The sequence below is a fragment of the Pseudophryne corroboree genome, chromosome 7, assembly GCF_028390025.1.
Source record: "Pseudophryne corroboree isolate aPseCor3 chromosome 7, aPseCor3.hap2, whole genome shotgun sequence".
Taxonomy (NCBI): Eukaryota; Metazoa; Chordata; class Amphibia; order Anura; family Myobatrachidae; genus Pseudophryne; species Pseudophryne corroboree.
Window position 1 is genome coordinate 337,732,414 of NC_086450.1, and position 27,972 is coordinate 337,760,385.

General features: G+C 48.3%; 1 protein-coding gene across 1 annotated transcript in view; it reads left to right on the forward strand.

Annotated features, from left to right (window-relative positions):
* LOC134945224 (BOS complex subunit NOMO3-like) overlaps positions 1 to 27,972 on the forward strand; it is a 180,871-nt gene that overhangs the window by 97,236 nt on the left and 55,663 nt on the right. The window contains exons 16-18 of the mRNA XM_063934381.1: positions 6,068 to 6,155; positions 6,314 to 6,377; positions 24,793 to 24,888. Coding sequence (XP_063790451.1) covers positions 6,068 to 6,155; positions 6,314 to 6,377; positions 24,793 to 24,888 — 248 coding nt within the window. The remainder of the gene's footprint in view (positions 1 to 6,067; positions 6,156 to 6,313; positions 6,378 to 24,792; positions 24,889 to 27,972) is intronic.

The following is a 27,972-nucleotide window of genomic DNA, read 5'->3' on the forward strand; positions in this document are numbered from 1 at the left end:
ATGTTTTCCCAACTGGACCCATAGTCGGGATCTCCCACCCCCAAAATACAAAATCTCGGCGTCAACAAACCTCTCGGTATCCCCGTATGTTCCAGAATCGACCCGACCCCAGCCCAGAACACCTGCAGCAACGGGCATTCCCATGTGAGGTGCCAGAATGTGCCTCCGGCAACCCCGCACTTGGGACAAACATCAGCGCTATCAGACCTAAATCTGGCCAGCCTGCTCGGTGTCATGTATGATCTATGCAGAATGAAAAGCTGTATCTGCTGAAACCGCAGCGATTTGGTGACCTGGCTCGGGTTGCCCAGAGCGCCCTCCCAATCTTCCCCATCTATGGGACCCAAATCACACTCCCAGCTCTCCCGAAGATTCGAGAGCGGGTCTACATGTACTGTTTGAAGAAGGTACGAGTAGGTGAAGGAGATCACCTTGACTCGACCCAGTGAGTGTAGAAATATTTTTATGGGGAAGGGGATGAGCGCCGGTGGAGAATCTCCGAACTGTGCCTGCAAGGCGTGCCTGAGCTGTAAGAATCTGTAAAAGTGAGAGTTCGGGAGTCCAAACTCCTCCTTCAATTGTTGAAATGATTTCAATGAATCATCGCTATATAACTGGGACAGTGAAACTATCGAATATGAGGCCCACACCTTCTCGCCCTCTAGAGACCCCAGTTCACTAAGCAGTGTGGAGTGCCATAGGGGGGTATCCGGGTCCATACCCTCGTACCCAAGCAGGCCCTTCAATGCTAGCCAAATCTTTATAGCCTGAAAAACAATAGGAGGTGAGAATCTAGAAGGGTTTCCCCCCACCAGGACCTGTGCCGGGGAAAGATCCGGGTAATAGCACCTAAGGAACGCCCAGCCTAGTCCCGCCCCCTCCCCTCCTCGGAGCCACATACCAATATGTGATAACTGAGCAGCATAGCAATACAATTGGAAGTGGGGCAAGGCCAAGCCGCCTTCCCTTTTTTGTCTGGTAAGGGTGGATAATTTTATTCTAGGTCTTCTATTGGCCCATATCAAGGACGTCATGACACTATTTAATTTCCTGAAGAAGGCTGGAAAGATGTATACAGGGGACTGCAAGAGAACGTACAATAGTTTAGGCAAAACTACCATTTTAATGAGGCCGACCCTGCCCGTCATTGTCAATGGAAGCTTACACCAAGCTCTCGATTTGCGCACTACTGTCTGTACAAGAGGGTCGAGGTTTAAGGGCACAAAGTCTGATGGGTCGTTAGTAACTAAGATCCCGAGGTACTTAAACTGGACTGTCCAACACAGCGGTAGGGATATTTTCGGAACCTGGGGGATAGGGCCTATAATGGGCATAATAAATGATTTGGACCAATTTATGCGGAGACCCGAATACCCACCAAAGGTCTCGATGACCCGCAACACATTGGGCATATCTGCCGCGTAGTCTCGGAGGAATAACAGCAGGTCATCCGCATAAAGGGCTATTTTGTCAGTGCAGGAACCTGTATCTATACCCCCAATGTCCGGGTGCGACCTAATCAAACAAGCCAGGGGTTCTATGGCTATGGCAAACAGGGCAGGAGAGAGGGGGCATCCCTGTCTGGTGCCCCGTGTCAAAGGGAAGGAGGAGGAAATGTAGCCGTTCACCAGGACCCTGGCGCGTGGATTCTGGTATAACAGTTTGATCCATTGTATAAAGTTTGGGCCAAAGCCCATGTTCCCCATGACTCCCCACAGGTAGGGCCACTCAACGCTGTCAAATGCCTTGGCCGCGTCCAATGAGACCACAGCCGCGTCCGAGGGGAAGTCATGAGGAGCCTGCAAAATAGTGTACAGCCTGCGCAAATTGATGGATGTGGATTTCCCAGGCATGAAGCCGGTTTGATCCGGGTGAATTAAAGATTCTATTACTAGGTTGAGCCGGACCGCAAGAATTTTCACCAGGATCTTGGCATCGGTGGGAATAAGGGAGATTGGCCTGTAGGACTCCAATAGTTTGGGGTCCTGACCAGGTTTTGGAAGCATTATAAGAATCGCCTCGGACATTGAGGGAGGGAGGCAGCTTGCGGCAAACATATCAACATACGTGTCAAGCAGCTGGGGACCAAAAAACCCAATGTATTGTTTATATAGTTCCGTGGGAATACCGTCACTACCCGGGGATTTACCACTGGGGGACACTTCCACCGCCGATATCACCTCCTCCAGGGTCAGAGGCGCGTCCAAGGCGTCCCTAGCCTCAGGGGAGAGTTTAGAAAGTGGTATATTTGTCAGGTACAAGTCTAAGTCCTCCATGGAGCATGTCAGTCGACTATCATATACCTCCCTAAAGTAACGGAGGAACATTTGTGCGATGTCAGGGGTGTTATTTACCGTGGAGTCGTCGGGGCCAAGCAGCTGAGTTATTGTGTTCCCGGGTCGGTCATAATGCACTAAGTGGGCCAGCAAACTACCTGGTCTGTCCGCCTGCATATAGATATTAGTGGCCCTAAACAAGAGGGAGCGTGCATTTTTGTCTGAAAGGTGAGCCAGCCATGCCTCCTGAGCCACCAGCCAGCGGGCCTTCAGCGCAGGGGTACCCTCAGTCAGGTATCGTGTCTCCAGGTCCCTACACTCAGTCTCAAGCTGTCTTTCCGTCGCCCTGCGGGCCACCTTGCAGGCAGCAATTTTGCCAATCAATGTACCGCGCAAATACGCTTAGAATGCATCCCAAACGACCGGGGCCGGGGCCATGCCCGTGTCATCCGCGAAAAATCCCTCCCATGTGGGCGCTAAATCCGGGCAATCGCCCAGCTGGGCCAGCCAAGACGAATGCAACCGCCAATATGACTGTCCCCTCTGACAGCCCCCATCCAATGTCAGCACCAGGGGTGAATGATCGGACACCCCCCGTGCCTCGTAACGGACATCCGTCACGCCAGGCAGAAGCTCAGGCGAGACCAGGGCCAGGTCGATTCTGGAAAAGGAGCCATGTGTACCCGAATAACAGGAGTATTGCCGGAGGGTAGGATTCCGAATCCTCCCGGCGTCTACCCACTGCATACTATCTAGAAAATCTGCGAATTTAGATCTAGATGAAATCAAGCCGCCCCCCGCCCCCTGATCCCGAGGAGCCCTCCACTTGTCTAAAGAGGCATCCAACACAGCGTTGAAGTCCCCCAGGCAGATGACAGGGGTGTGGGGGGAGGAGGCAACAAATGAGGCGGCCTTTTGCAGGACATCATATGAAAACGGGGGGGGAACATACACAGACAATAGGAAAAAATTACGTGAAAACAGTTTACATTCTAGGAACACGTATCTACCATGTGGATCTGTATTTACCCTGATCATCTCAAACTGTACAGTCCTCTTTATCATTACCGACACCCCTCGGGAATAGGAGGAGTGCGAGGAATGATACGCCCATCCCACCCAAGGCCTGCGGAGCGACAACAGCCTGTTCCCCTCCAAGTGGGTTTCACTTAGACAAATGATGTCCGGGCCATATTTCTTGATCATTTTAAATACTAAGGATCGCTTAACTTTGTTGTTGATGCCCCGGACATTCCATGCCACGATTTTTAAGGGAGGCATGTCGGCCAAGATATCAACAGGGGCACAGCACCCCTAGCAACCGCCAGTCCACCCGGCGCTCCGCTCACATAATCATGTCGTCCGCAGGCCCCGGACCCCGAGCCGAACCCCAGAGAACAGTACAACCCCACCACACCCTTTAAAGAACAAGTATATAGGCTTCGTAAGTTCAAAACATATAACAAAAAAACTGCTGAGAGGCCAACAGTGGCCCCCAAACATCCCCCCACCCCGTATACCTCCCCAAACTGTGGCATACCCATATCCCTAACCAAACTTTAGCCCTGGAGATCCCAAAGCCTACGGCAACACTGTACCAGGCTTACAGATCAAAACAACCCCAATACAAAAATCTTTATACGTTAATACGTTTGTATCACTTCTCAGCAGAGTCCAGAACCACTAAACGAGAGGAAGCTCCCTGGACTTATACTTGCGGAATGTAGGCCCATAGAGGAGGGCGACCCGATGTCAGTCTGGAGCCAGCTGGCGGACCCCAGGAGCATATCTGTCCAACCAGGAAGTCGCTTCCCTGGGCGAGCTGAAGAACTTGGTCTCCCCGTCCGCCACCACACGCAGCCTGGAGGGGAATAGCATCGAGTAGGGTAGGTTCAGGTCGCGAAGACGTCGCTTAATGGGAAGAAACTGGGCCCGGTCTTTCTGAACGTCCGCTGCAAAGTCCGGAAATGCCGACACCCGGATTCCTTTCCGGATCAAGGGGCCCTTCACGCGTCCCAGGCGCAGGACAGAGTCCCGATCTTTGTAGTGCAGGAATTTTGCTATAAAAGTTCGTGGCGGGGCGCCTGGGGGTAAAGGCCGGAAGGGCACCCGGTGAGCCCGCTCCACTGCACACTGGGAGGTGAAGGATTCAGCGCCATATACCTCTTTTAGCCAGGACTCCAGGAAATCTTCGGGGTGTGCCCCCTCCTCCTTTTTGGGAAGGCCCACAAATCTCACGTTATTTCTGCGGAGTCTGCCCTCCATGTCCAGGAGTTTGGTTTGCATCGTTGTGACTTGTTGTGTAACTGCAGACACCGATCGTCGTAAAGGGCCGCTGAGGTCCTCCAAGTTGGAGACCCTTGTCTCGGTTTCGCCCACCCTCTCTCGTACTCGCTGGACATCCTGTCGCAGCAGTGATAAATCACACTGCACCTTCTCCATTTTGTCCGACAGACGTTGTTCACTGGCCGCAATGGCCTCCAAGACCTGCTGGATGGAAGGAGCAGATGGCTGTGCATTCGCCCCTGAGTCGGCCCCGGCCGAGGGATCCATTCTGGCAGGGGGGGGAGGGCTTGGGGGATGACTGCGCGACTGGGTTGCCGGCTGTCGAGCAAACTTCTCCAATTTAGCCGCGGCCGCACTCTGGCCGCCCCTCACCATCGTATCAAGGCCCAGCAGTACTCAGAGTCCCGGTATTCAGTGTCAAGAAGTATAGCAGTGGGTGGTGAATGCAGTATCAGCAGCACGCCAGGCACTGGGATAGCCAGCTGTTATATTGAAGGGAGAAGGGGGGACCAGGGGGAGTCCAGTGCCAGATATATATATATATCCAGAGTATGGTGGTGCAAAAGGCAGGGCAGCTGGGACCAGTCCAAATCCTCCAGCCCAGTGTATCTTCACACACACTGCACCCTGTAGTGAGGAGAGACACAGGAAGCTGTATGTTAAAATGGCCGCCTAGCACACTGATTTTTCCTCTCCTCCCTCCCTGCACCAGCCTTCAGGGGAGCAGAGTTATATATATGTGGGGCCCTGGAGGTGCAGGAGTGGGGTGCCGCTGTCCTCTGGTGCCGCTGGCCGCTGTGGCCGCCTCGGGTGCGCGATCGCGCACACGCGCCCGGCGGAGCTCCGAAATTGAGGCTGGGGATCGGGTTGCGGCCTAGGCCCGGAGTCCGGGCGGCCGCTGGCGCGAGGAGGGAGCGCTCGTACGGGTCAGTGATGGTGCCTGCCGCCTCCCCAACACCACCAGACAGGAGAGGAGCCCAGGGGGGACCACAAACAGAGCCCCAGGATTTATTCAGGATCTGCGTCCAGGGAGCTCCTTGACCCTGCTTCCTAGTCCCTTGCCGCCGTGGACACGCCCCCAAGCAGCCCTCGTTTTTAGTTTTACATGTATAATATGTCGAGTTTATCGTACAGTTGCAATGTGCAGTATGAACTCATATGTGTAATGTTTGTAATGTATGCTACGTTTTTTTCCCCCTTCGTATGCTATGTATTCCCCCTTCATGTTGCTGCTTGGCAATGTATTGTACCGCAAAAAATTCTTAGTGTACATAAATACACCTGGCCAATAAAGCCGATTCGGAAAAATACGTCCGAGATCGTCAATCTCTTACGCTATTAAATCTCACCTTTAGTCTCTGTACTGGATAGCATTACTATCTTTATTACAAAATCTATACTGTACTACTTATACGTAACATTTTCTTTTCATTTTAAAATCCATGTCTCATTCTAACAAGTGTAAACATTTCTGGAGTTTAATTACTTTCCTTTCTTTCTAACAGGAGTTTTACCAGGATGGGAATGCACCTGAGCATGTTGGGGTTTATAACCTAACAAAAGGAATCAACAGATTCTGCCTTTCAAAACCAGGTGATTTATGATATTTGCTTTTGGTTGCATTTTTCATGAGCCTTCTAACTGCAGTGGAGAGTCTTCATTTGTGGCAGATGTAGTTATTCCATAGTAGAGATGTTTAACGCTACTTCTTAATACATCTGCTAATAAAATGATCTAATTTCTTTTTTCAGGTGTCTACAAAGTCACCCCGAGATCTTGCCATCGGTTTGAACACTCTCATTACACTTACGATACGTAAGTCGTTTTAATTACTTTACTGTATATTTAATTTCATTTTGCCAGTCCATTACAAATTCTGTTCAATGTGCTATTGGTTTTAGTACAGTTGTAGCATGAATTAGTATGGCATGTTGTAATCTTATTGCATTGAGCTTTTCATATGTAACCCTAAATGAATTCATTTTTTTTTATTTGGAGGACTCAGGCTAGACAGGCTGGGCAGCTCACACTACAGTATAATAGCACAGCAGGTACAGTGGAAGTGTCTGGTCAGCATGGGTCTACATGGGTTTTAGAGTGCTGTGTGACATCTGGTGGTAGAAAAGGGGTACAACATGTTAAAAATGTAAATAATAAAAATAACATTTACCACTTTAGTTAATACAATTTGTGCAATGTGTTTCCATAAATGGAATACCTCATTACATGAATATCAATGTGACACTTCAGGTGTCCTTTCATTTAAGTGACTTCTTATGTTCTGAAAAGTGATACTTATATTATGAGGTCAGCTACTTTGTGATGTAATTTTTGACCCCCTTTCTGTGAAATGTAAGGATATTCAAAGTCACTGATAAAGGAATCAAAAGTTGTCAGCTCTGCCATGTGATAAGATTCTGTGTCGGAATGCTGTAGGGGAAAGGGCCTGATGTAAACTCACTTTATGCAGTATGCTGTCTACCAAAAAAAAAGACTGGAATGGGAAGCTGTAAGTACTAGTGATGATAGATGTCCCAGTTCCCGATTCCTTACAGTAGGGATGGGAGAGTTCCCATCTTCTCAATCCCTCACCACTAACTGGTTCCTTAACAGTAGGGCTTTGTGTCCATTCTTCACCTCTTTCAGGGGTGGGTAATTGGAATAGTGGAGGCTGTGGTCTGGCCTGCCACCGTAGCTTAATGTTGCCTTCCATTGGGGGATATAGGTAGAGTGAGGTACAGTGACTGTGGCTCCTACTTACATGACAGCATCTTCCTCCATGCAGTTGTATTGCTGCAACTCGGTAACAGTTATAGATTGTCGGAACATTTCCCAGAACTCTGTCTTTTAGAGGGTTCTGTATTGCTTTTCATAGGCAGGGCTCAATTTTCTAGAATTCCAGCATGGCTTTACTAGCCATCAGGATATTTTCTTTTGGTGACATTACTCATTCCTCAAAAGTCCAATTCCCAAAGAAAATAGATCCAGTGCCAGAGCTCATTATGATTAATAGCTCCATCTCCCCAAAATGTTTTCTGCAGCGGGGTACACTGGGTTCCACAGGGAATAACATCAGGGTGTAGAGTAGGATCTTGATCCGAGGCACCAACAGGCTAAAGCTTTGACTGTTCCCAAGATGCTCAGCGCCGCCTCCTCTATAACCCCGCCTCCGTGCATAGGAGCTCAGTTTGTAAGTTGGTGCCTACAGTGCAGGCAGATAACAGGCAGGGCTGCTCCAGCAGCCCTGAAAAGAGCTTTTTAAAGTGAAGAAAGAAGACTTCAAAGGGCCGCAGCATAGGCACTATATGTGCTAGATGTCATCCTGACATCTCTTACTGCAGCTCCATCACCTCCCCCAGCAGCGCTGTATACTCCAGTGTCCCTGGTTGCCGGGTACTTACAGCGGAGGCTCCGGTTCTCTACATCAGGCACACACACCAGCCGCAACTCTCCGGGATCGCGTGGCTGCACTCAGGGAGGAGGTAAGAGGGTCCCCCAGGCAGGACGCGCTGGAAATCGCGATCCAGCGCGGCTGGTGGTAGGCGGGCCGCGCACGCTGGCGTGGACACTGTGTTAGTACAGGGACCCCACTAGACCACCAGGGCAGGGGCACAGGTCGGTTTTACTAAAAACCGTTTACATATGGCCCACAGTACCCAGTGGTGAAGTCCAGCAAGGGGATAAGTCAATGACCTGTAGCCCCTCCCCCAGCCCCAGGGCGCCATTTAGAGTAAATGTTCCCGCCTTGGAGCTGCATCTCTCTCTTCCCCTCACTTCCTGTCAGCGTTTGGGCGTCATCTTCACATGCTGAGCTGATCCTGGGACTGTTTGGCAAAGCCTCCTCTGTAAAGCCGCCTGCATGTCAGCGCTGTGCATTTTACAGGACACTTGAGTATTCTACATGTCTGTTGACAGTGTTAGTTAAGAAACAGTACATTACTTCAGGGTTATGTAGTACAAGTACCCTGTGATATACATCCAGTCTTTACTATGCATTGATATATCTATTGATCTGTATAGCTTTACTTAGTATTACTTAGTATTGCTAGTCCAGTGCAGTTTTATTGCTTGTCAGAATTTCTGCATTGTACATGTGACTATGTGTGTGTGCATATACAGCTGCTGCGTGATTTCTATTCCATGTATCTCACTCAGATTGCTATCCCTATATTCTGTACCCTGAGGGGGGGCTAAGTGCGTCAGGGTTATTTGATATAGGTATTTCACAAGATATACTTATTGTGTATTTTTCTCTGTGATTTTCAGTCACTATATACCTCTTGAATCCTCTGTTTGTGCTATCACAGGGGGTCCTTGATTAGGTATTATATTGCTGATATTGTACTGTGTTGCCCGTGGTTCACGCTTTCATATTATGTCAGCTTCAAGGGGCGACGGTTCTGCGGCTAATCCCACACTGCGTGGTGGTGACGCTGCAGACACATTGGAGGAAAACATAGCAGCGGAGGGGTTCAGGTTCTGGGGGCTCCCTGCCCCCCAGTAGGGCCGTAGCAACGGGGGTCCATAATGACCCACCTTGGGCTACATTTTTCTCTCTACTAAATACGCTGGTAACTAGACTTACGCCCCCTATGGGACCTCAGGTGCCGGTACAGCCACATATTGTCCCTGCAGTTAATTCGCCATGGGCAGATGTCCTGTCTGCTCAGTTACAGCAATTGAATCACTCACTGAACAAACAAAAACCTAAACCTCGCCCGCCTAAGACCAAGGGCTCCTCTAAGCGGGCCATTACTTCCTCACAATCCACCCATGTTCCAGACACTTCGTCTGATGAAGATGGCGTATATACTGACCCCTCAGACACTGACCCAGATGTTTCTGTTGGGGAATCTGTTTCGCAGGTGGATGTTCCTGACTTATTGGAGGCTATCAGGCGGATTCTTCAAATTGATGATGACCCAGAACCTGTTCTTACCTCTAAGAAACCGGATAGGTTTAAACGTCAGAAGGTTATTAAACAAGTTTTACCTCATTCTGACCACTTAGTTGACATACGTCAGGAATCCTGGGAAAATCCAGGAAAGAAATTCACACCTCACAAGAGGATGCTGGCTCGCTATCCCCTCGCTGCGGAGCTAAGTAAGAATTGTGAAACAACACCGCCGGTGGATTCGCAAGTGGCTCGGCTGGTAGTTTCTTCTGCTCTGCCTGTAACTACCGTCACCTCTCTGAAAGAACCAACGGATAAGCGTGTGGAGGGTTGCTTAAAAGCTATTTACACCCTCGCAGGAGCTGTGCATCGTCCCACTATTGCAGCTACTTGGGCTGCAGAGGCTATTGAAGCGTGGGCTCAGGAGGTGGAAGCAGAGCTGTCATCCAGCTTTTCTGATAATGCTAGACAATGTCTCTCGTATATTGTCACAGTATCTCATTACATTAAGGAGATGGCTTCTGATGCCGGTATTCTGGCGGCCAAGGCTTCTACTACGTCCATTTTGGCTCGCCGGATTCTCTGGTTACGTTCCTAGTCTGTGGATCTAGACAAGAAAACCCTGGAGGTGCTCCCTTTTAAGGGAGACATTCTTTTTGGTGAGGCTCTCAACAAGATTGTGGCTGACTTAGCGTCTGCTAAGACTGCATGTCTACCTAGTACTGCTCCTTTGGTACCGAAGGTTAAGAGTACTTCCTTTCATTCCTTTCGTCCTCCAGGTAAAGCAAAGGGTCAGGCGTACCCGAAACAGGCTCGCACTTCCAAAACCACTAAGCCCAAACCTAAACAGCCTGGGCTGCCCGTCAGCCTGCTTCCAAATCAGACAAGCCTGCTGAATGACGGGGCGGGCCTCCCCCTGGGGCATCCCAGGGTGGGAGGCCGACTTCTAAGGTTTACCCAGGAATGGTTGAAGACCACTTCAGACGCCTGGTTACGGAAAGTCGTCACTCACGGATACGCCATATCCTTCAAGAATCGTCCCCCTCATCGATTTTGCCTGACAGACATCCCTTCGGATCAGATGAAGGCAAAATCTCTTCATTTGGTGGTACAATCCCTCCTGGACACAGAAGTGGTAGTACCGGTGCCTCTGGCTCAGAGAGGCAAGGGGTACTATTCACCGCTGTTCCTAGTCCTGAAACCAAATGGTTCCTCCTGGCCCATTCTCAACCTCAAGTCCTTGAACAAATTGGTGAGAGTCTCCAAGTTTTGTATGGAAACTCTTCGCTCTGTTCTGGCTTTGGAGCCCGGGGACTATATGGTCTCCCTGGACATACAGGATGCTTATCTTCATATTCCTCTTGCCATGTCGCATCAGCAGTACCTGCGGTTTGCTATTGGCAACCTCCATTATCAATTTCGGGCTTTACATTTTGGTTTGACCACGGCTCCGCGAGTCTTCACGAAGGTCATGGCGGTAATGACGGCTTTACTCTGCCGTCAGGGTGTCAGTATCCTACCGTATCTGGATGACTTGCTGATCCTGGTGAATTCCCTAGAAATTCTCCTCCGTCATCTGGATCTGACAGTCCAGTTTCTGCAAGCCCACGGGTGGCTCATCAACTGGAAGAAATCCTCCTTGGTCCCTGCTCAGAGCATGGTACACCTGGGGGCATTGTTGGACACTCACAACCAGCGGTTGTTCTTGTCTCCAGAGAAAGTCCTGAAACTTCAGGACTAGATAAGATGCTTCCTATCTTGCCCACGTGTGTTGATACACTCGGCGATGCAAGTACTAGTCCTCATGGTGTCGGCTTTCGCATGGTGGAGTACGCTCAATTTCATTCCTGCCCTCTGCAGAGGTTAATCCTTTCCAAATGGGATGGCCTGCCTCACCGGATCAGGACTCGCATGATCTCCTTGACTCCGGAGGTTCGCTTGTCACTGACCTGATGGCTACAGGACCAGCAATTGAGCAGGGTTCGTCCATTCTGGATCTCCAACTGGGTCCTTCTAACGACGGATGCCAGTCCGCGGGGTTGGGGCGCGGTGTTCGAGCAACATTCTCTTCAGGGTCAATGAACCAGTGAGGAATCTCTCCTCCCGATAAACATTCTGGAGTTGTGGGCAGTGTTCAGTGCTTTGAAACTGGCCCTGCCTCTGGTACAGAACAGTCCTGTTCAAGTACATTCAGACAATGCCACCACTGGTGGCGTACATAAATTATCAAGGCGGCACTCGAAGCCGCATGGCAATGATGGCAGTGTCAAAGATTCTTCTTTGGGCAGAACGCCATCTGCCGGCCATATCGGCAGTGTTAATTTAAGGCAGGCATGTCCAAACTGCGGCCCTCCAGCTGTTGAGAAACTACACATCCCAGCATGCCCTGACACAGCTTTAGCATTCTCTGACAGCAAAACTGTGTCAGGGCATCCTGGGATATGTAGTTTCACAACAGCTGGAGGGCCGTAGTTTGGACATGCATTATTTAAGGGGTCCTCAACTGGGAAGCGGACTTCGTCAGTCGTCAGGACGTACACGCCGGAGAGTGGAGTCTTCATCCAGAAGTCTTTCAACTCCTAGTGGACAAGTGGGGCCTACCATATGTTGACCTGATGGCGTCGCAACACAATCACAAGGTTCCGGTCTTTGGATCAAGGACCAGGGATCCTCAAGCAGCGTTCGTGGACGCACTGGCAATTCCATGGAATTTTCGGCTGCCGTACGTGTTCCCTCCGGTGTCACTCCTGCCCAGGGTAATAAGGAAGTTCAAGCAAGAAGGAGGAATACTACTTCTAATCGTTTCAGCGTAGCCCAGATGGCATTGATTTTCAGACCTACAGGGTCTTTTGATAGAGCATCCTCTGCTACTTCCTCAATGACCAGACCTCCTCATTCAAGGCCCTTGTGTCTACCAGGATGTGGCCCGACTGGCTTTGAGGGCGTGGCTCTTGAAGCTTCAGTTCTGAGGGCCAAAGGATTTTCTGAGGCAGTCATTCAAACTATGTTGAAGGCCCATAAACCGGCTTCTGCTCGGATTTATCCTAGGGTTTGGAATTCTTACTTCACCTGGTGTGCGGCTAAGAATTATGATGCATACAAGTTCAGTACTGCCAAACTCTTGGCCTTCCTGCAACAGGGCCTGGACTTAGGCCTTCGTCTGGCCTCCCTCAAGGTTCATATTTCTGCCTTGTCGATATGGTTTCAGAGAAAATTTGCGACTCTGCCTGATGTTCATACATTCACTCTGTGTTTTACGGATTCAACCTCCCTATGTTCCCCCTGTGGCTCCTTGGGATCTGTCGGTTGTTCTGGATGCCTTACAAGAGTCTCCATTTGAACCTGTTGAGTCTGTGGCCCTTAAGTGGCTTACTCTTAAGGTCTTGTTTTTACTGGCTATTGCCTCTGCTAGATGGGTTTCAGACTTGGGTGCCTTGTCCTGTCGGTTACCCTTTCTGATTTTTCACCGTGACCGGGTGGTTCTTAGAACTCGCCCTGGTTATCTGCCTAAGGTGGTGTCATCTTTCCACTTTAACCAAGAGATTGTGGTTCCAGCCTTTACCTCTCCTGGTTTATTCTCCAAAGAGCGGTCTTTGGATGTGGTGCGGGCTCTCTCTGTATTTATGTGAAGTTCACAGCTTCGCTTAGGAGATCTAATTTTGGTTTTCATAAACGTGGCTGGCCTGCAAATAAGCAGACCTTGGCCAGATGGATTAGAATGGTGATTGCACATGCTTATGTACAGGCTGGCCTTCCAGCTCTTGCAACCATCAAAGCCCATTCTACTCAGTCTGTTGGACCTTCTTGGGCGGTGCGCCGTGGCGCAACCCTTGAACAATTGTGCAAGGCGGCTACGTGGTCCTCAGTGAACACGTTCATAAGGTTCTATGCCTTCGATACTTCTGCCTCCCAGGATGCCTCCTTTTGACGCCGGGTTCTTGTGCCCGCTACAGTGCGTCCCCTCCCATGAGGAACTGCTTTAGGACATCCCCGATGTAATTCCCTGTGGAATCACAGTGTATCCCGCTGCAGTAAAGGAGATTTATGGTAAGAACTTATCTTTGTTAAATCTCTTTCTGCGAGGTATACTGGATTCCACAGGGCGCCCACCCTGACGCACTTAGTTTCTTTGGGTTTGTATGGAATTAGCCGCTGGTACCTTCTCCTGTCGTGAGAATGTATTTGTATATGGCTACTAACTGTTGTCGTCTCTTACCTGCTACTGCATTGGACTGGTTAACAAAACTGAGCTCCAGTGCCTGGAGGCGGGGATATAGAGTAGGCGGCACTATGCATCCTGGGAACAGTCAAAGCTTTTAGCCTGGTGGCGCCTCGGATCAAGATCCAACTCTACACCCCAATGTAATTCCCTGTGGAATCCAGTGTACCTCGCAGAAAGATTTAACAAAGGTAAGTTCTTACCATAAATCTCCTTTTCTCTTGAACTCACGTTATAGCTTCGGACTCGCGTTATAGTGCATACACATAAGGTAGATCTTTTAAGGTTCCCAGACATTACAATGATTTTAGTGAAAATGGAACGATTTAGATGCATCTCAACAATAAATTGTTTGGAAAAGTACATATCGTTCAGTGTTCCTGAATGATAACAATCCGATGCACGGTCGCACTGCTCGTTAGAATCATCCTCTGATCTTCCCTGCTGCAGGGAAGATATGGTGTCCTATCGATCGGTTTTGATCAAATCGTTTGTGGTTTTTCACAACTGATGTATCTAACGATACCTCGTCCGTCCGATCAGTCGCTAATTAGTCGTTCTAATGTGTGGGCACCTAAGATCTTGCAAAAGAACTGAGGAGTGGCCACATCCAGGAGAATTCTGTTGTTGACGATCACTTCAGATCTTGCCTGCAGCAGGGATGCAACAAATGACCCGCGGGGCTGCGCATCGAAACGTTAGTGAAAGGTACACGATTTGCACTTTTACGAACGCTATAGCGATCCGATGTGTCAAAATCGTGCACATCATGTACAATATCGTTCTAATGTGTAGGGGCCTTTAGTAATACATAGGAGATCAATGTTCAGTATGTTGAACATTATAATCCTGCAATTAGAATCATTAACTTTAAATTTCTCTAGCATCCATAAGGGATATTGGGGCAGATTAGTATAATGGGGTATAGAGTGGTCCAAAGGAGCCAGTGCACTTTAAATTTCTTCAACTAGGTGTGCTGGCTCCTCCCCTCTATGCCCCCTCCCACAGGCAGTTTAGAAAAAAGTGCCCTCAGGAGAGGATGCACACTCTGCAAGCTCCACAGTTTTTCTTCTATTTCATTTAAACTTTTGCTTATTTCGGTATGCTGTTTGGGCAACAGCATACCTGCGCCGTGGGAATTAGAGGGGGGGGGGACGGTCACCGGCCTCATGAGGTGCAGAGCCACTTCTCCGCTGCAGGACCACCGTACTGAGGGGCTGTTTGTTCAGCGGGGCACTGCGCCTTAGCTGTCACAGCTTGCTGCACAACCCTAACAGAGCCTGAAGGTGATCGTCGTGGTGAGTACAAACCAGGGACCCCGCTAGCGGGGACCCCCGGTTCATTGTGCGGCAGAAGCGTAGGTGAGGCGTACGGGTCCCTCCTGGGGGGGACCCGCGGGTGCCCCTGCATGAGACTGGCTGGAGGTGTGTTGTACCAAGCATTTATGTAAGGCTACACAGCCTGTGGAGACATAGCCAGTATAAAACTTATTAGTAGCTCCGGCGCCATAGCGGGGGGCGGAGCTACATCAGAGCAGGCTCAGCGGCTTATTGGCGCCTTCCTCTACATAAGCAGCAGCCTCATACAGCTCCTCCAAACGGTCACAGGATCACTGGTACTGGGTGTAGAGGGGGAGAGCCGCTATTAGTACACAGTTTACATTCCTTTGGGGAATTTTCTGTGCAACAGTATAACTGTTATATATTACTACATAAAACGCTGACCGTCTCACTGGGGCTGTAAAATGTTGGGTGCGCTGGTGTCCTCTCTTCTGTGTTTCCTCTCGCATGCAATAGGGCAGGGTTGTTTTGTATTCAGTCTGTGTTGTATGTGTATTGTTTCTGTATTTCATTATGGTGAAACTGAAGTCATGTAATGTATGTAATGTCAGATTCTCCCCTATTTCATCGGGCTCCTTATCCTGTGAGCAGTGTAGTCAGTCATCACAAACTGCAGATAAAATAAAACACAAGAACTGCAACAAGCAGGGGCTAGGTTAACTGCCAAGGATGATGCTTCCCATCCCCCGCTGTCTACTACAGGTGCACAAAAACGTGCTTTACCTGCAATTCTATCAGATTTTGATGATGATGTACAGGTGGATGTGGATGATGGGGATTCCACCCAGGCACAGGGTGTCAAACCCCTCATATTGGCTATACGGGATGTGTTAAAGCTCCCCCTGGAGGACGCTACTAATCGGCAGTCATTTTTCCTCCCACAAGACAAACTTGACAGTCACTTTTCCTGATTCCAAGGAATTGGATGATTTATTTAAATTAGCCTGGAAAAATCCAGATACAAAATATCAGGTGTCCAAAATGGTTTTAAATACCTTCACATTTGCCCCTGAAGGCAGGAAATTCTGGGAAGAATCTCCAGCAGTAGACGTCTCAGTCTCTCGCCTTTCTAAAAAGGCGGTGCTCCCTGCTCCGGGCTCTTTTACGGTAAAGGACCCGGGGGATAGGAAAATTGAGACCACTCTGAAATCTATCTACACTGCTGCAGGTGTAGCTCAAAGGCCGGTCATTGCTGGTTGCTGGATGACGCATGCCATTCATACATGGGCTACTCAGATTCAAGAGGGTCTTTAGAGTGATATGACCTTGGTTACTACTGTAACTTTCCTAAAACATATTCAGGACACAGCAAGAGTCCTTTGTGACTCCCTTAAAGAGATTGGCAATATAAATGCTAGAACCACTGCTATGGCTCTGTCTGCATGCAGAGCCATATGGTTGCGTCAGTGGATGGCATACGCTGACTCTAAACGTAATGTGGAATCTCTTCTCTTCACAGGTGAATGGCTCTTCGGAGCTGAATTGGACGCATGGATCTCCAAAGCTACTGCTGGGAAATCCATGTTTCTTCCTTCAGGAGCTCCGCCTGCTAGGCATACCTACCCGGGATGTCTACTCAGTCCTTTCGGTCCTTCAGATTTCGATCTAGGGCCCGGGGTGCCTCCAATGCAACTAGAGGCTCCAGAGGTAAGAAACCAGCCATTGCTGGCTCTCAGGAACAGAGCACCAGTTCTGCTCCCACAAAAACTTCGGCATGACGGTGACCACCCACCCCGAGCGAATCTTGTGGTGGGAACTCTGTTACGTCACTACAGCCACGTCTGGGACGGTTCCTGCCAAGATGCCTCGGTAAGGGACCTTATCGCTCAAGGTTACAAGCTGGAATTCGATGGTGCTCCTCCCCAACGATTTTTCAAATCAGGCTTGCCAGTTTTGGAAGATATGCGTTACGCTAATACTGACCATCGACAAGTTGGTCCAGTCCTGGGTCATTGTTCCAGTACCCCTGCTACAGCAAGGACAAGGTTACTACTCCAGTCTGTTTGTAGTACCGAAACCAGACGGGTCTGTGAGACACATTTTGAATCTGAAGGTCTTGAATCCTTACCTGAAGGTTTTCAAATTCCAGATGGAATCTTTGAGAGTGGTGATCGCGGGCCTGGAACAACAGGAATTCCTTGTGTCCCTGGATATCAAGGACGCCTACCTACATATCCCAATTTGGCCTCCTCATCAGGCCTATCTGCGGTTCGCCCTACTGAAGATCATTACCAGTTTCAGGCGTTGCCCTTTGGCCTGTCTACAGCTCCGAGGGTGTTCATGAAGGTGATGGCGGAAATGATGTTCCAGCTCAGACTCCAGGGGGTCAACATTGTGGGCGGGATGTACTAAAGCAAAAATGCGGTAAAACCCCCGAAAACGGGGGTTTTACCGCATTTTCATATTTACTAAGACCCTACCGCACCGTTTTCGGCGTCCAGGGTTTCGCCATCTCTGGATGGCGAAACCCTATAGAAGCCTATGGGCTTCTTTTCGCCGACCGCCGCAACCCGCCGACACCGTCGACCCCCGCCGCAGACGCCGACCCCCCTTCCCCCTGGCTTACCTTCCTCCAGGCTGCCCTGGACCCGGAAGGTAGTGTCCTCCTCCCCCTAGCAACGCAGCCGGACGTCCTTCCGGCTGCAGGGGGGAGGAGGAGGTGCCGGGGGCAGCCTGCTGCTGCTTCCCGGCATCTAGCCAGTGTGGGGACCCCGGGAGGTGACGGAGACCCCCCGCAGACCACCTAACAGGTATCGCGGGGGGCCTCCGTCACCGCATCGCGATGTTGATCGCATATGTTAGTACATATGCGATCAACATCGCTGCGGTAACCGGCGAGGGGCGGCGATGTATGTTAATACATCCCGCCCAATCCCTTACTTGGACAATCTCCTGATAAAAGCAAGCTCCAGGGAGCTTCTACTGATCCATATAGATCGCACTATCCAGCTTCTGTCTCACCACGGGTGGATCCTCAATCTACAGAAGTCTCAACTGGAACAGTCTTAAAGGCTACTGTTTCTGGGTATGATACTGTAGCTCAGAGAGTGTTCCTCCCAGAGGACAAGGTGAGAACACTTTAAGATATAGTTCGCATGGTTCTCCGATCTACTCTAGTTTCCATTCATCTTTGCATAAAATTGTTGGGAAAAATGGTTGCCTCGTACGAGGCAATACAGTTTAGAAGGTTCCATGCAAGACCTTTCCAATTGGACATCCTGAACAAGTGGTCCGGTTCACATCTTCAGATGCACCGGATGATTCAGCTGTCACCCCAGACCAGGATTTCACTCCTGTGGTGGTTACAGTCTTCCAACCTGCTGGAAGGTTGACGTTACGGGTTTCAGGATTGGATTCTCCTCACGACGGATGTGGGCATGAGAGGATGGGGAGCTGTCACCCAGAGGGCACAGTTCCAGGGCAGGTGGTCTGCCCAAGAGGTCCTACTTCCGATCAACAGTCTGGAACTTCGGTCTGTCTACAATGCTCTGATTCAGGCCTCCCCTCTACTCGGGGATCAGGCGATTCAGGTTCAGTCGGACAATGCCACGGTAGTGGCATACATCAATCGACAGGGAGGGACAAAAAGCAGGGCCTGCATGCGAGAAGTGTCAAGAATACTTCTTTGGGTGGAAAGAAATGCAAGAGCGCTGTCCGCGATTTTCATTCCAGGCATGGACAACTGGGAAGCGGACTTCCTGAGTCGCCACGACCTCCACCTGTGGGAGTGGGGATTACATCCTCAGGTGTTTCAACAGATTGTCAACAGGTGGGGATACCCGCAGATCGACATGATGGCGTCTCGATTCAACAAGAAGCTTTGCTGCTACTACTCGCATACCAGAGACCCTCAGGCGAGTGCAGTGGATGCGCTGACGTCGCCTTGGCCTTACCGGCTGGTATACCTATTTCCTCCGATTCCGTTGATCCCAAGGGTGCTCCAGCGGATCAGACATCACAGAGTACAAGCAATCTTGATTGCGCCGGATTGGCCCCGAAGGGCGTGGTACACAGCTCTTCTGGACATGTGGATAGAAGACCCTTGGCCTCTGCCGCTAAGAAAGGATCTTCCGCAACGGCCATTCGTCTACCCGGACTTACGGCGGTTTGTTTGACGGCATGGAAGTTGAGCGGAACATCCTAGCTCACAAAGCGCTTTCCAAAAAAGTAATTACAGCTATGGTGCAAGCCAGAAAACCTGTGACGTCAAAACACTATCATCATATCTGGAGGAGATATGTCTCTTGGTGCATGGAACGCATGTATCCGCCTGCAGAGTTTCACTTGAGAAGTTTCCTCAATTTCTTGCAGGCTGGTGTGGATAAGGGCTTATGTCTGGGTTCCGTTAAGGTCCAGATTTCAGCTCTCTCAATTTTCTTTCAGAAGAAATTGACCGTATTGCCAGAAGTTCAGACCTTCTTACAAGGGGTACTCCATATACAACCTCCCTTTGTGCCACCTACGGCACCCTGGGCTTTGGATGTAGTGTTGAAATTTCTGCAGTCCTCCTGGTTTGAGCCTCTGATGACGGTAGAAGACAAGTACCTCACATGGAAGACAGTGATGTTATTGGCCCTGGCTTCTGCTAGACGCATCTCAGAATTGGGGACCTTATCGTATAAAAGTCCCTACTTGGTCTTTTACGAGGACAGAGCGGAGCTCCGGGCTAGACAGCAGTTCCTGCCGAAAGTGTGGTTTCCACATTCCACCTGAATCAACCTATTGTGGTTCCGTCCTGTTCTGACGCTTCGGTTCCTCCGGAGTCTTTGGATGTGTTGGGAGCCTTACCTGTTCCTCAGTCTCTGAAGGCCCACTCTACAAGGTCAGTGGGCTCTTCCTGGGCGCCTGCCCGTGGAGTCTTGGCCTTGCAACTATGCCGAGAGAGCTACCTGGTCGGGGAAGAACACTTTTGTGAAATTCTACAAATTTGATACCCTGGCCAAAGAGGATACCCGGTTTGGGCAGGCGGTGCTGCAGCAGTCTCTGCATGTTCCCGCCCGTTCTGGAAGCTTTGGGACATCTGCATTGTACTAATCTGTCCCCAATATCCCTTATGGATGCTAGAGAAAATAGGATTTTAAATACCTACCAGTAAATCCTTTTCTCATAGTCCATAAGGGATATTGGGCGCCCTTCTCTGTGCGGTAACTTTCTGCAGGTTCTTTGTTATGTGTCACCTGTTCAGCTGTTGCTGTTTTCTGTTGCCAGCTGTTGCTGGCCAGGTTATGTTATGGTGTGCTGGTGTGTAAATCTCACCACACTTATTGTTGTTATGTTCCTTCTCTCAAATATGTCCTTTCTCCTTCTAGCATTGTTTTACCTATAACTGCCTGTGGGAGGGGGCATAGAGGGGAGGAGCCAGCATACCTAGTTGAAGAAATTTAAAGTGCACTGGCTCCTTTGGACCCGTCTATAGCCCATCGTACTAATCTGTCCCCAATATCCCTTATGGACTATGAGAAAAGGATTTACCGGTAGGTATTTAAAAGGGTTCAGTATGGTATGCCGGGGGACGGGCTCCCGGCAACCAGCATACCGGCGCCGGGAGCCCGACCGCCGGCTTACTGACAGTGTGGCGAGCGCAAATGAGCCCCTTGCGCGCCACGCTAATTTGTTGTCCCTCCAGGGGGGTTGTGGACCCCCACGAGGGAGAATAAGTGTCGGTATGCCCGCTGTCGAGATTCCGGCGCCGGTATACTGTGCACCGGGATCCCGTCAGTCGGCATACTGAACACCACCCATTTAAAATCCTATTTTTGATATATTGCAAAACTAACAATTTTGAGAAAATGTATGGATTTAAGCAAATTTTGGTGGTGATTCAGACCTGATTGCTGGGCTTCTAACTTTGCTGTCCTGTGTTCAGATAGTCGCCGCCCCCAGGGGGAGTGTAAATTCGCCGTTCAAGTGTGAGATCCCATGTGTACGCCGAGCTGCAAAAAATCCACCTTGTGCAGTCTCTGCGCTGCCCAGGACTTACTCCTACAGTGCGATGAGAACAGGCTGATCGGGGCCGGAGCGGACGTCACACACCCTCCCTGAAAATGCTTGGGCACGCCTGCGTTTTTCTGGACACTCTCAGTAAACTGTCAGTTACCACCCACAAACGGCCTCCTCCTGTCAATCACCTTGCGAATGCCGTGCGATCGGATTTTTCGCACCATCCCGTCGCTGACCGGCGGTGCCCTTTGTTGTTGTCCGACTCGCGTTGCATTGCAGTGCATACGCAGTTACTACCTGATCGCCCGCTGGGCGAAAACGCACTGCAATGATCAGGTCTGACTCACCCCCTGTGTAATAAGGATAGAAGAAATCACTTTAGCAACATATTTGCAGATGACGTATAAGGTCACCAATAGCCTAACATTTGATCGCTTAATTCCCAGGTGTTCTAAATCTTCAAACGTCCTTCCATTTAAGTTGTATGTGTAGGAATCTGGTGATCTCCAATATCTTTGCTAATGGCCATTCTAGTAAGTCAGTCTGTTATAAATCTGTAGCAACTTAAATGTTTGCTACTCATAATTATTGATATGATTTCATTAGAGGAAAAAATGGAAACCAGTCACGGATGGATCTGGGACATGATAGTTTCCACCTTTGGTGGTAGATCATAGTAGTCTGCTCCATTTAGTTTTATAGACACAGGAGATTAGTCTTCATATAAATGACTTGGAAATTTGTGCTATTTTCCATGCTCTGTTAGAATGTGAGATTCTTTTGAGTTCAGTGGTTCCCAAACTCTCTCCTCAAAGACCCTCAACAGTTTACATTTTCCAGGTTTTCCTCACAGAATCACAAGTGAAATAATTAGCAGAACCTGTGGATCTTTTAAAATGTGTCGATGAGTAATGAATGCACCTGTGCACTTGCTAGGTGTGCAGGATTCTGTTCTTGGTGAAGTCCACACACTCTGGTGTTGTCTGTGTATATATACTGGATCAACAATTCTGTGATAGACGTACTCATTTGCTAGAACTTGGACCCTGAGTAGTGGTAATTCCCCAGAAGTTGAATCTCTAACTTTGTATACATGCTTTTTCCCATTGTCGTGGCTGCCTGCATCTTAGACATGTCACTAGAGGTGAAATGGTGGGCCTAGTGCAGCCTATGTGGATGAGGAGTACACATGGCCTTGGCTTCGTGGAGTACTTTGATTCACTGGCTCTCCATCCTCAAACTCCTCTTTTTTGTTAGGCAATTTGCTTTTGTCCATTACAGTTCTTCACCTTTAAAATTGTGCTGCTACAGATGTAGCCACGCTGATCATTGCTGTGAAGTTTACACACCTGATCGCACAATGTAATCTCCATGGAGTGTGCACATGCCCGTAGACAGGCATGCTATTCACGAAAAAACAGTCATGGGTGCGAATAGTGGCACCTGCGATTATCGTGGCTACATCTGTATGTGACTTTTTAGCAAATTTGAGTTTAGTATCATTTTCAAATGTTATTCAAAGTGATATCGAGTCTGTACAACAATCACCAGGAGCTGGCGTACCTTACGCAAATTTGAATGTGGTGCACTTTTTACATTTGTGTCTCAATCGTTCTGCTGTGTTTCATCATACACATCCTCTATGTTCTGTTTGAGCGTTCCATGGATGGATAGGCTGCCTGCATTTGTCGATATTCAGATGTATTGTATCACCTGTGAGGATGAGTTGCTCTCTGCTATGCTAGACTGTTCCTGCCAATTATATTTTCCATTCCACTGTGGTGCTTCTTAACAAATCTGAAAGGCAGTGAGTTAATTCACCTTGCGTACTGTGAAAGTATGGGATTACTTTGCCACCTGTTGCTCACCTCACTTACTATGACAGTATTGGTTTACTTTGCCATCTGTCACTCACCTTACCTACTGTGACAGTATGAGTTTACTTTGCCATCTGTTGCTCACACCTGCCCAATATCGTTTGCGGACTAATCGGTGTGACATATTGTGCATATTGGGCAGTGTGCATGCCTGATTGCGTGTTCACATGGGTTATATGCAATATCTTCTGGTCAGCCGTGCTGCACGCCCAACCAGAAGATATCTCATGCAACCTGGTGCAGTGTAATCATTCGGAGCAGTGATCATTCTGTCCTTCATAGCTTCGCTCTGATGTGTATTGTGGATACAATATTACTTTGCCATCTGTTGCTAACCTCATCTATTGTAGCAGGATGGGCTTTCAGAGGGACAACACAGGATTTCTAGAGGGGGGTTTCCAAATATTTTGGGGACCAAAGAGATTAGCATAGAGGGGGCATAGTGGGACAGAGCTGCAGTCAGAGGATAGAGTGGGGGTGGAGCAGGGAGCAGACTGATGTGACCCTTTACTAATATTAAGTATTGTGAGAAGATCGGGGTAAGGAGGCCGTTCTGATGTACACTAATGCACTTTCTAACAGCAGCCAAAATAGTGACACACCACACCTGTGCAAATAGCCTCAGCAATTTTTGTTTGCAGCAAAAATAAATAAAACATAAATCCTAGCCTGTCTCTGTACTAAGGGCTGTAACACACTGGCCGGTTTTCCCCGGATCGCAAAAAGCCGGACAAACTTTGTCCGGCTTTGTTCCATCCAGGAGAAACTGGCAGTGTCTGTCACACAGGACGGCTTTGAGCCGTGTGTGATGCTGTGCGCATGCGCAGCATTAGACACGCTTGAGAGAAAAAACGTGTGTGAAAGCTCCCCTTCACACACATGGTTTACTGGCTGCAAAGACGGCCAGGCGCCGGCCCGGCAGCCGGACCTTCCAGTGGATAGTTCCGGCTGCAATCCGGCAGCCGGGCCGGGGCCGTGCAGTGTGAAAGGATCTGTAGCCTCACACTGTTCATTACAATGCCGGCACGGGAAAAAGCCATCCGGCTTTTTCCCGGCCGGCAAATGCCGGCTCGTGTGTTTTAGCCCTAACTATACACAAAAGTATTCCTCTCTACGTATGAGAAAACCGACTGTCCAGCTCTCCAAGCAGCAGTCCAACACAGCACTCACTTCAGGCAGTAATTGTGTCTCTCTCTGCAGCCTGCAGCTTGCTCCCCAGGCAATGAGCAACTTCCTGTCCAGCCTGACAGGCTTTTATTAGACCCATGTAGGTGTTAGCAATAATTAGCCTTCTCTAATTAAGTCTGCTTTGCAGAAACAGACCTTTTTCTGGAGTTTTAAACTCAGGAAATATTGAGCATATATACCTGCCCTCAAACACAATTTACCTGCTTTTATCACAATATGCAAACATATTATAAACCGTAGAAGACAGAACTGAGCTTTTTGAATTACACATTCACCCACCTCATGGTAAAATAACGGTCTCTTCTAGTTGGCAGCTGCTCTCTTGTTCGCTGGACATGTGCAGCAGCTCTGTTCCTCATACTCAATCTTGTGGCCGCATCTCTAGTAATATCGTATTATTTACTAATGCCATTGTGTTAATGATTTGAGTCTGGGGATACATATGCATATCTAATTACATTATTCTAGCACAGCTACTTTGAAATTCAAAAAGACAGTGTGGAAGATGCAGTGGGTAGTTTGGTAGTCTCTTTCTCTTTGAAGCAGTTCGGAGGAGCAGCAATATAAAAACACGTCTGTCTCTCCCATGACAATTCCAGACAAACAGATTAAAAAATGTGAATTACTTGTTGTGCCTGTTGAAAGTATGGTGCAAAGTTTTTATTAAACCAGGACATTATCTACAAGTACAAATTAGGTTTGCAATTTGTTTACTTTCAAAGCTTTTGTTGCTAAAATATTATGTAATTTCTGTGTGCTCTCTAATTAACAGGTCTTCACCCAGTATACTTACTCTGACGGCTATGCGACATCATGTCCTGGGAGCCATAACAGCTGATAAACTAATGGATGTGACCGTTACTATTAAGTAAGAACAACAACTATTCCAGCATGTAATCTCCTTTCTTTCCTGATTTCAAATATTAGTTTGAAAAATAACAGTCATTGATGTAACTTTATGAAAAAGTCAGTAAGTTTGCTAATAACAGTTGTGTCTGCAGTATGAGGTTTAGCTAATGGATTGCATACGGTCAGGTGATATGTTACTAAATTGGTTGTCTTGGAATGGAGATGTACAGGATCTGTATTGTTTGCTCATGTAGACAGATTAATTATCTACCCAATGGAAAGCCCACCTTGCTTCAGAACAGTCTCACTCCCCGTGATATTGTTTATTCAAATGGGAATGGGACCTACAGTAAATCAGACCTGTGCCACTTTTTAGCACACGTGAAAGGAGAAAGAAACAAGACTGTCTATTTGTAGTGCCCTTGGATAGGAAGTAATTTCAGGCATAAATAGTAGCTTTTATTAATTCAATTAAGATTGATTACTTTAATCAAATCAGAGGAGTGATCAAAAAGTAGGAAATATGAATTATAACTTCAATAGTTGTTTGTTCTTGTTTGTAGAGTAGTATTTTGGACCGGTCATTTGCTGGGTCACTAGCTAGGTGCTACAGAAGGTAATAGGCAGTAAACTAACGCATTAACTAGGGCAGAGAGTGATGGAAAATACAGTGATAGTAGATGTAGAGCAAACATAAGGTGGAAAGCAATGGTGAGTGTAGTGAAGAATATGTGAGCATTACGTTACACAGTAAATAATGCAGTTCACGATCAGAGGTGGCAATCAGGATGAGCTGGTGGGGACGTGAGGGAGAGTGTATCACAGAGTGCGAGGGTACAGGGTTCATTAGTGGTAGAAGTGGTAGAAAGTACGTAGGGAGACCAAGGTTTAATCGTCAGGAGATTTGCCGTTACAGAGAGAGGTCCAGGTGGTCAGTGTAGAGACTCCTGGTGCAGTGAGGATGAGTGAGATGGCCGGTGGTTTGGTTGTTGGTGGAAGTGTGTGGTACTGCGTGACTCAGAGCCTGGAGATGTCAGAGCCAGGAGGACCCATCTGCTCAGCCTAGTGGCAGACAATACATGGGTGGCATGAGCAGCTGTTCCTTGATGGACCTCCTCAGAGAAATCAGTGGCAGCGAGGACCATCCGGGCCCCTAGTGGAGGAGGGGTCAGCCGAGGGCAGGAAGCGCCGTTATTGTAATTTATAGGATTGCACTGCACAAGTTGCTGCTGCAGTACTCTGCTCCCGGGACAGAAGCGGCCTGGAGCCAAATGGATGGGGTCTCTGCTATTTAACATGGAGTAAAACTGAGGTTCTCATCACAAGTTTTGACCCAAAATGTGGGCCCACCTACAACAGCCAGGTGACCTCATCAGGTGGGTCCTTAACATTAAAAACCTCAATTTTAGTCCATGTTAAATTACAGAAGTTATCATCGTTGTTGTTGTTATTATTATTATTATTATTATTATTTTGATCAACAGTGTTCTTAGTGCTGAGCGTGCACCTGCATTTTCCTTTTTTCCCTGTGGCACTACAAGTCTAAGCATGGTAGCATGTCTTATCATTTTTAGAATTAGGGTGTGCAGACCAGCCTCCCCTTCTGACCCCCAACAACCTCCTCACCTCCATAGCTTTGAAAAACCAACATATATTAAATCTTTGTCGTTTTACTCTCTGGCTAGCTTTGAGGGTGCCAAGTGAGGCTCATAATTACTGTAGAGGTTCTCTGAGACCAGATCTGGCATTTCTATATTGGGATGCAAGCATGTACAGTTGTCATAAAGCCATGTTCTTCCATTTTTCAGATCTGAAACTAGTATTATTTGTAGAGATTCAATACTATTGAACCTTACTAATTCAGCAATGTGAAACATACAATGTGCATGACACCGAATGCTATAAAAAAAGGCAGGTTATTTCAAAGAGACTTCTTATATTCAGGTTTGCCATAGATAGTTATATGTTAGGACAGACCATCTGTACACTTCATATTTTGCTGTTAGCTATTTGTGTCCAAGCAGTCAAACTTGCTGAAAGGTCAGAAATCTAGGTACACCTGATACATACATGCCTACTTTTGAAAAAGCATTTCAGGGAGATTATGAAAGTAAAGGCCAGTACTCACCGGCCGATGTGGGAGAGATGTGTGCTGAGCGAACCACCGCTCAGCACACATCTCTCCCCCCGCTTAGCATCGCGATGTGTGCTGAGTGTGCGGGGGGAGACAGGGGGGGGGGGGGCGCTCATTTCACCCAGCGGGTGAAGTGAGCGACCTGCTAGATTGAGCCATGCAGGCCAATCTAGCACCAGCAATAGCGATGTGCGGGGCTGCGCATCGCTGTCGCTGTGAGGGGTACACACGGAGTGATCGCTGCTTAAAATCTAAGCAATCTAGTCAGATTGCTTAGATTTTAAGCAGCGATCGCTCCGTGAGTACCCCCATTAACACCTATCAGTGTGGACTTGCACTGCTACATCCAAATATAAATGAGCCCCAAAGCTAGTTAAATCTACTTGTTGAAGAAAAGACGCTGATATTTTTCAGGATTTGTTTGTGTATTGTGTTTTACAAGAGGTTCCATTTACTGTAAGTGGCCACGAGAAACTTTATTTAAAATGCATGTAGCCATAGAGATAATTGTGCCTTATACCAAGTGCAGGGAACTGGCGCTGATAATCCTGTTTGAATGTATGTATCTCTGATTTATTTCCCCCCCCGAGACTGTAACAGCTGCATAATGGGGATAAGGTGAAATCAGGGAGATTGCTGGACTATTCAGGGAGTCGGGGAGATTACTGCTATTTCAGGGAGTCTCCTGCAGAATGAGGGAGGGTAGGCAATTATGACCTGATATCTCACTGAAAAGTGGGGTGTTACATCTGTTAAAAAAAGTATATTTGATATTAAAATGAGTGTAGTTTCCTCATTCCTTGTTAAGGTTGTCTCTGGTTTTTATGCCTTTGGTAGGTAGATTCTCCAAGTTGATGTGACCATGGGGTGTAGCTGGTGCTGGAGGAGTCTGGACACTAAGGGGGAAATTCAAATGTTTGAAAAGTCAGTTGGGGGTCTGTTTTTTCCTGTCTATTAGATAGGAATAAA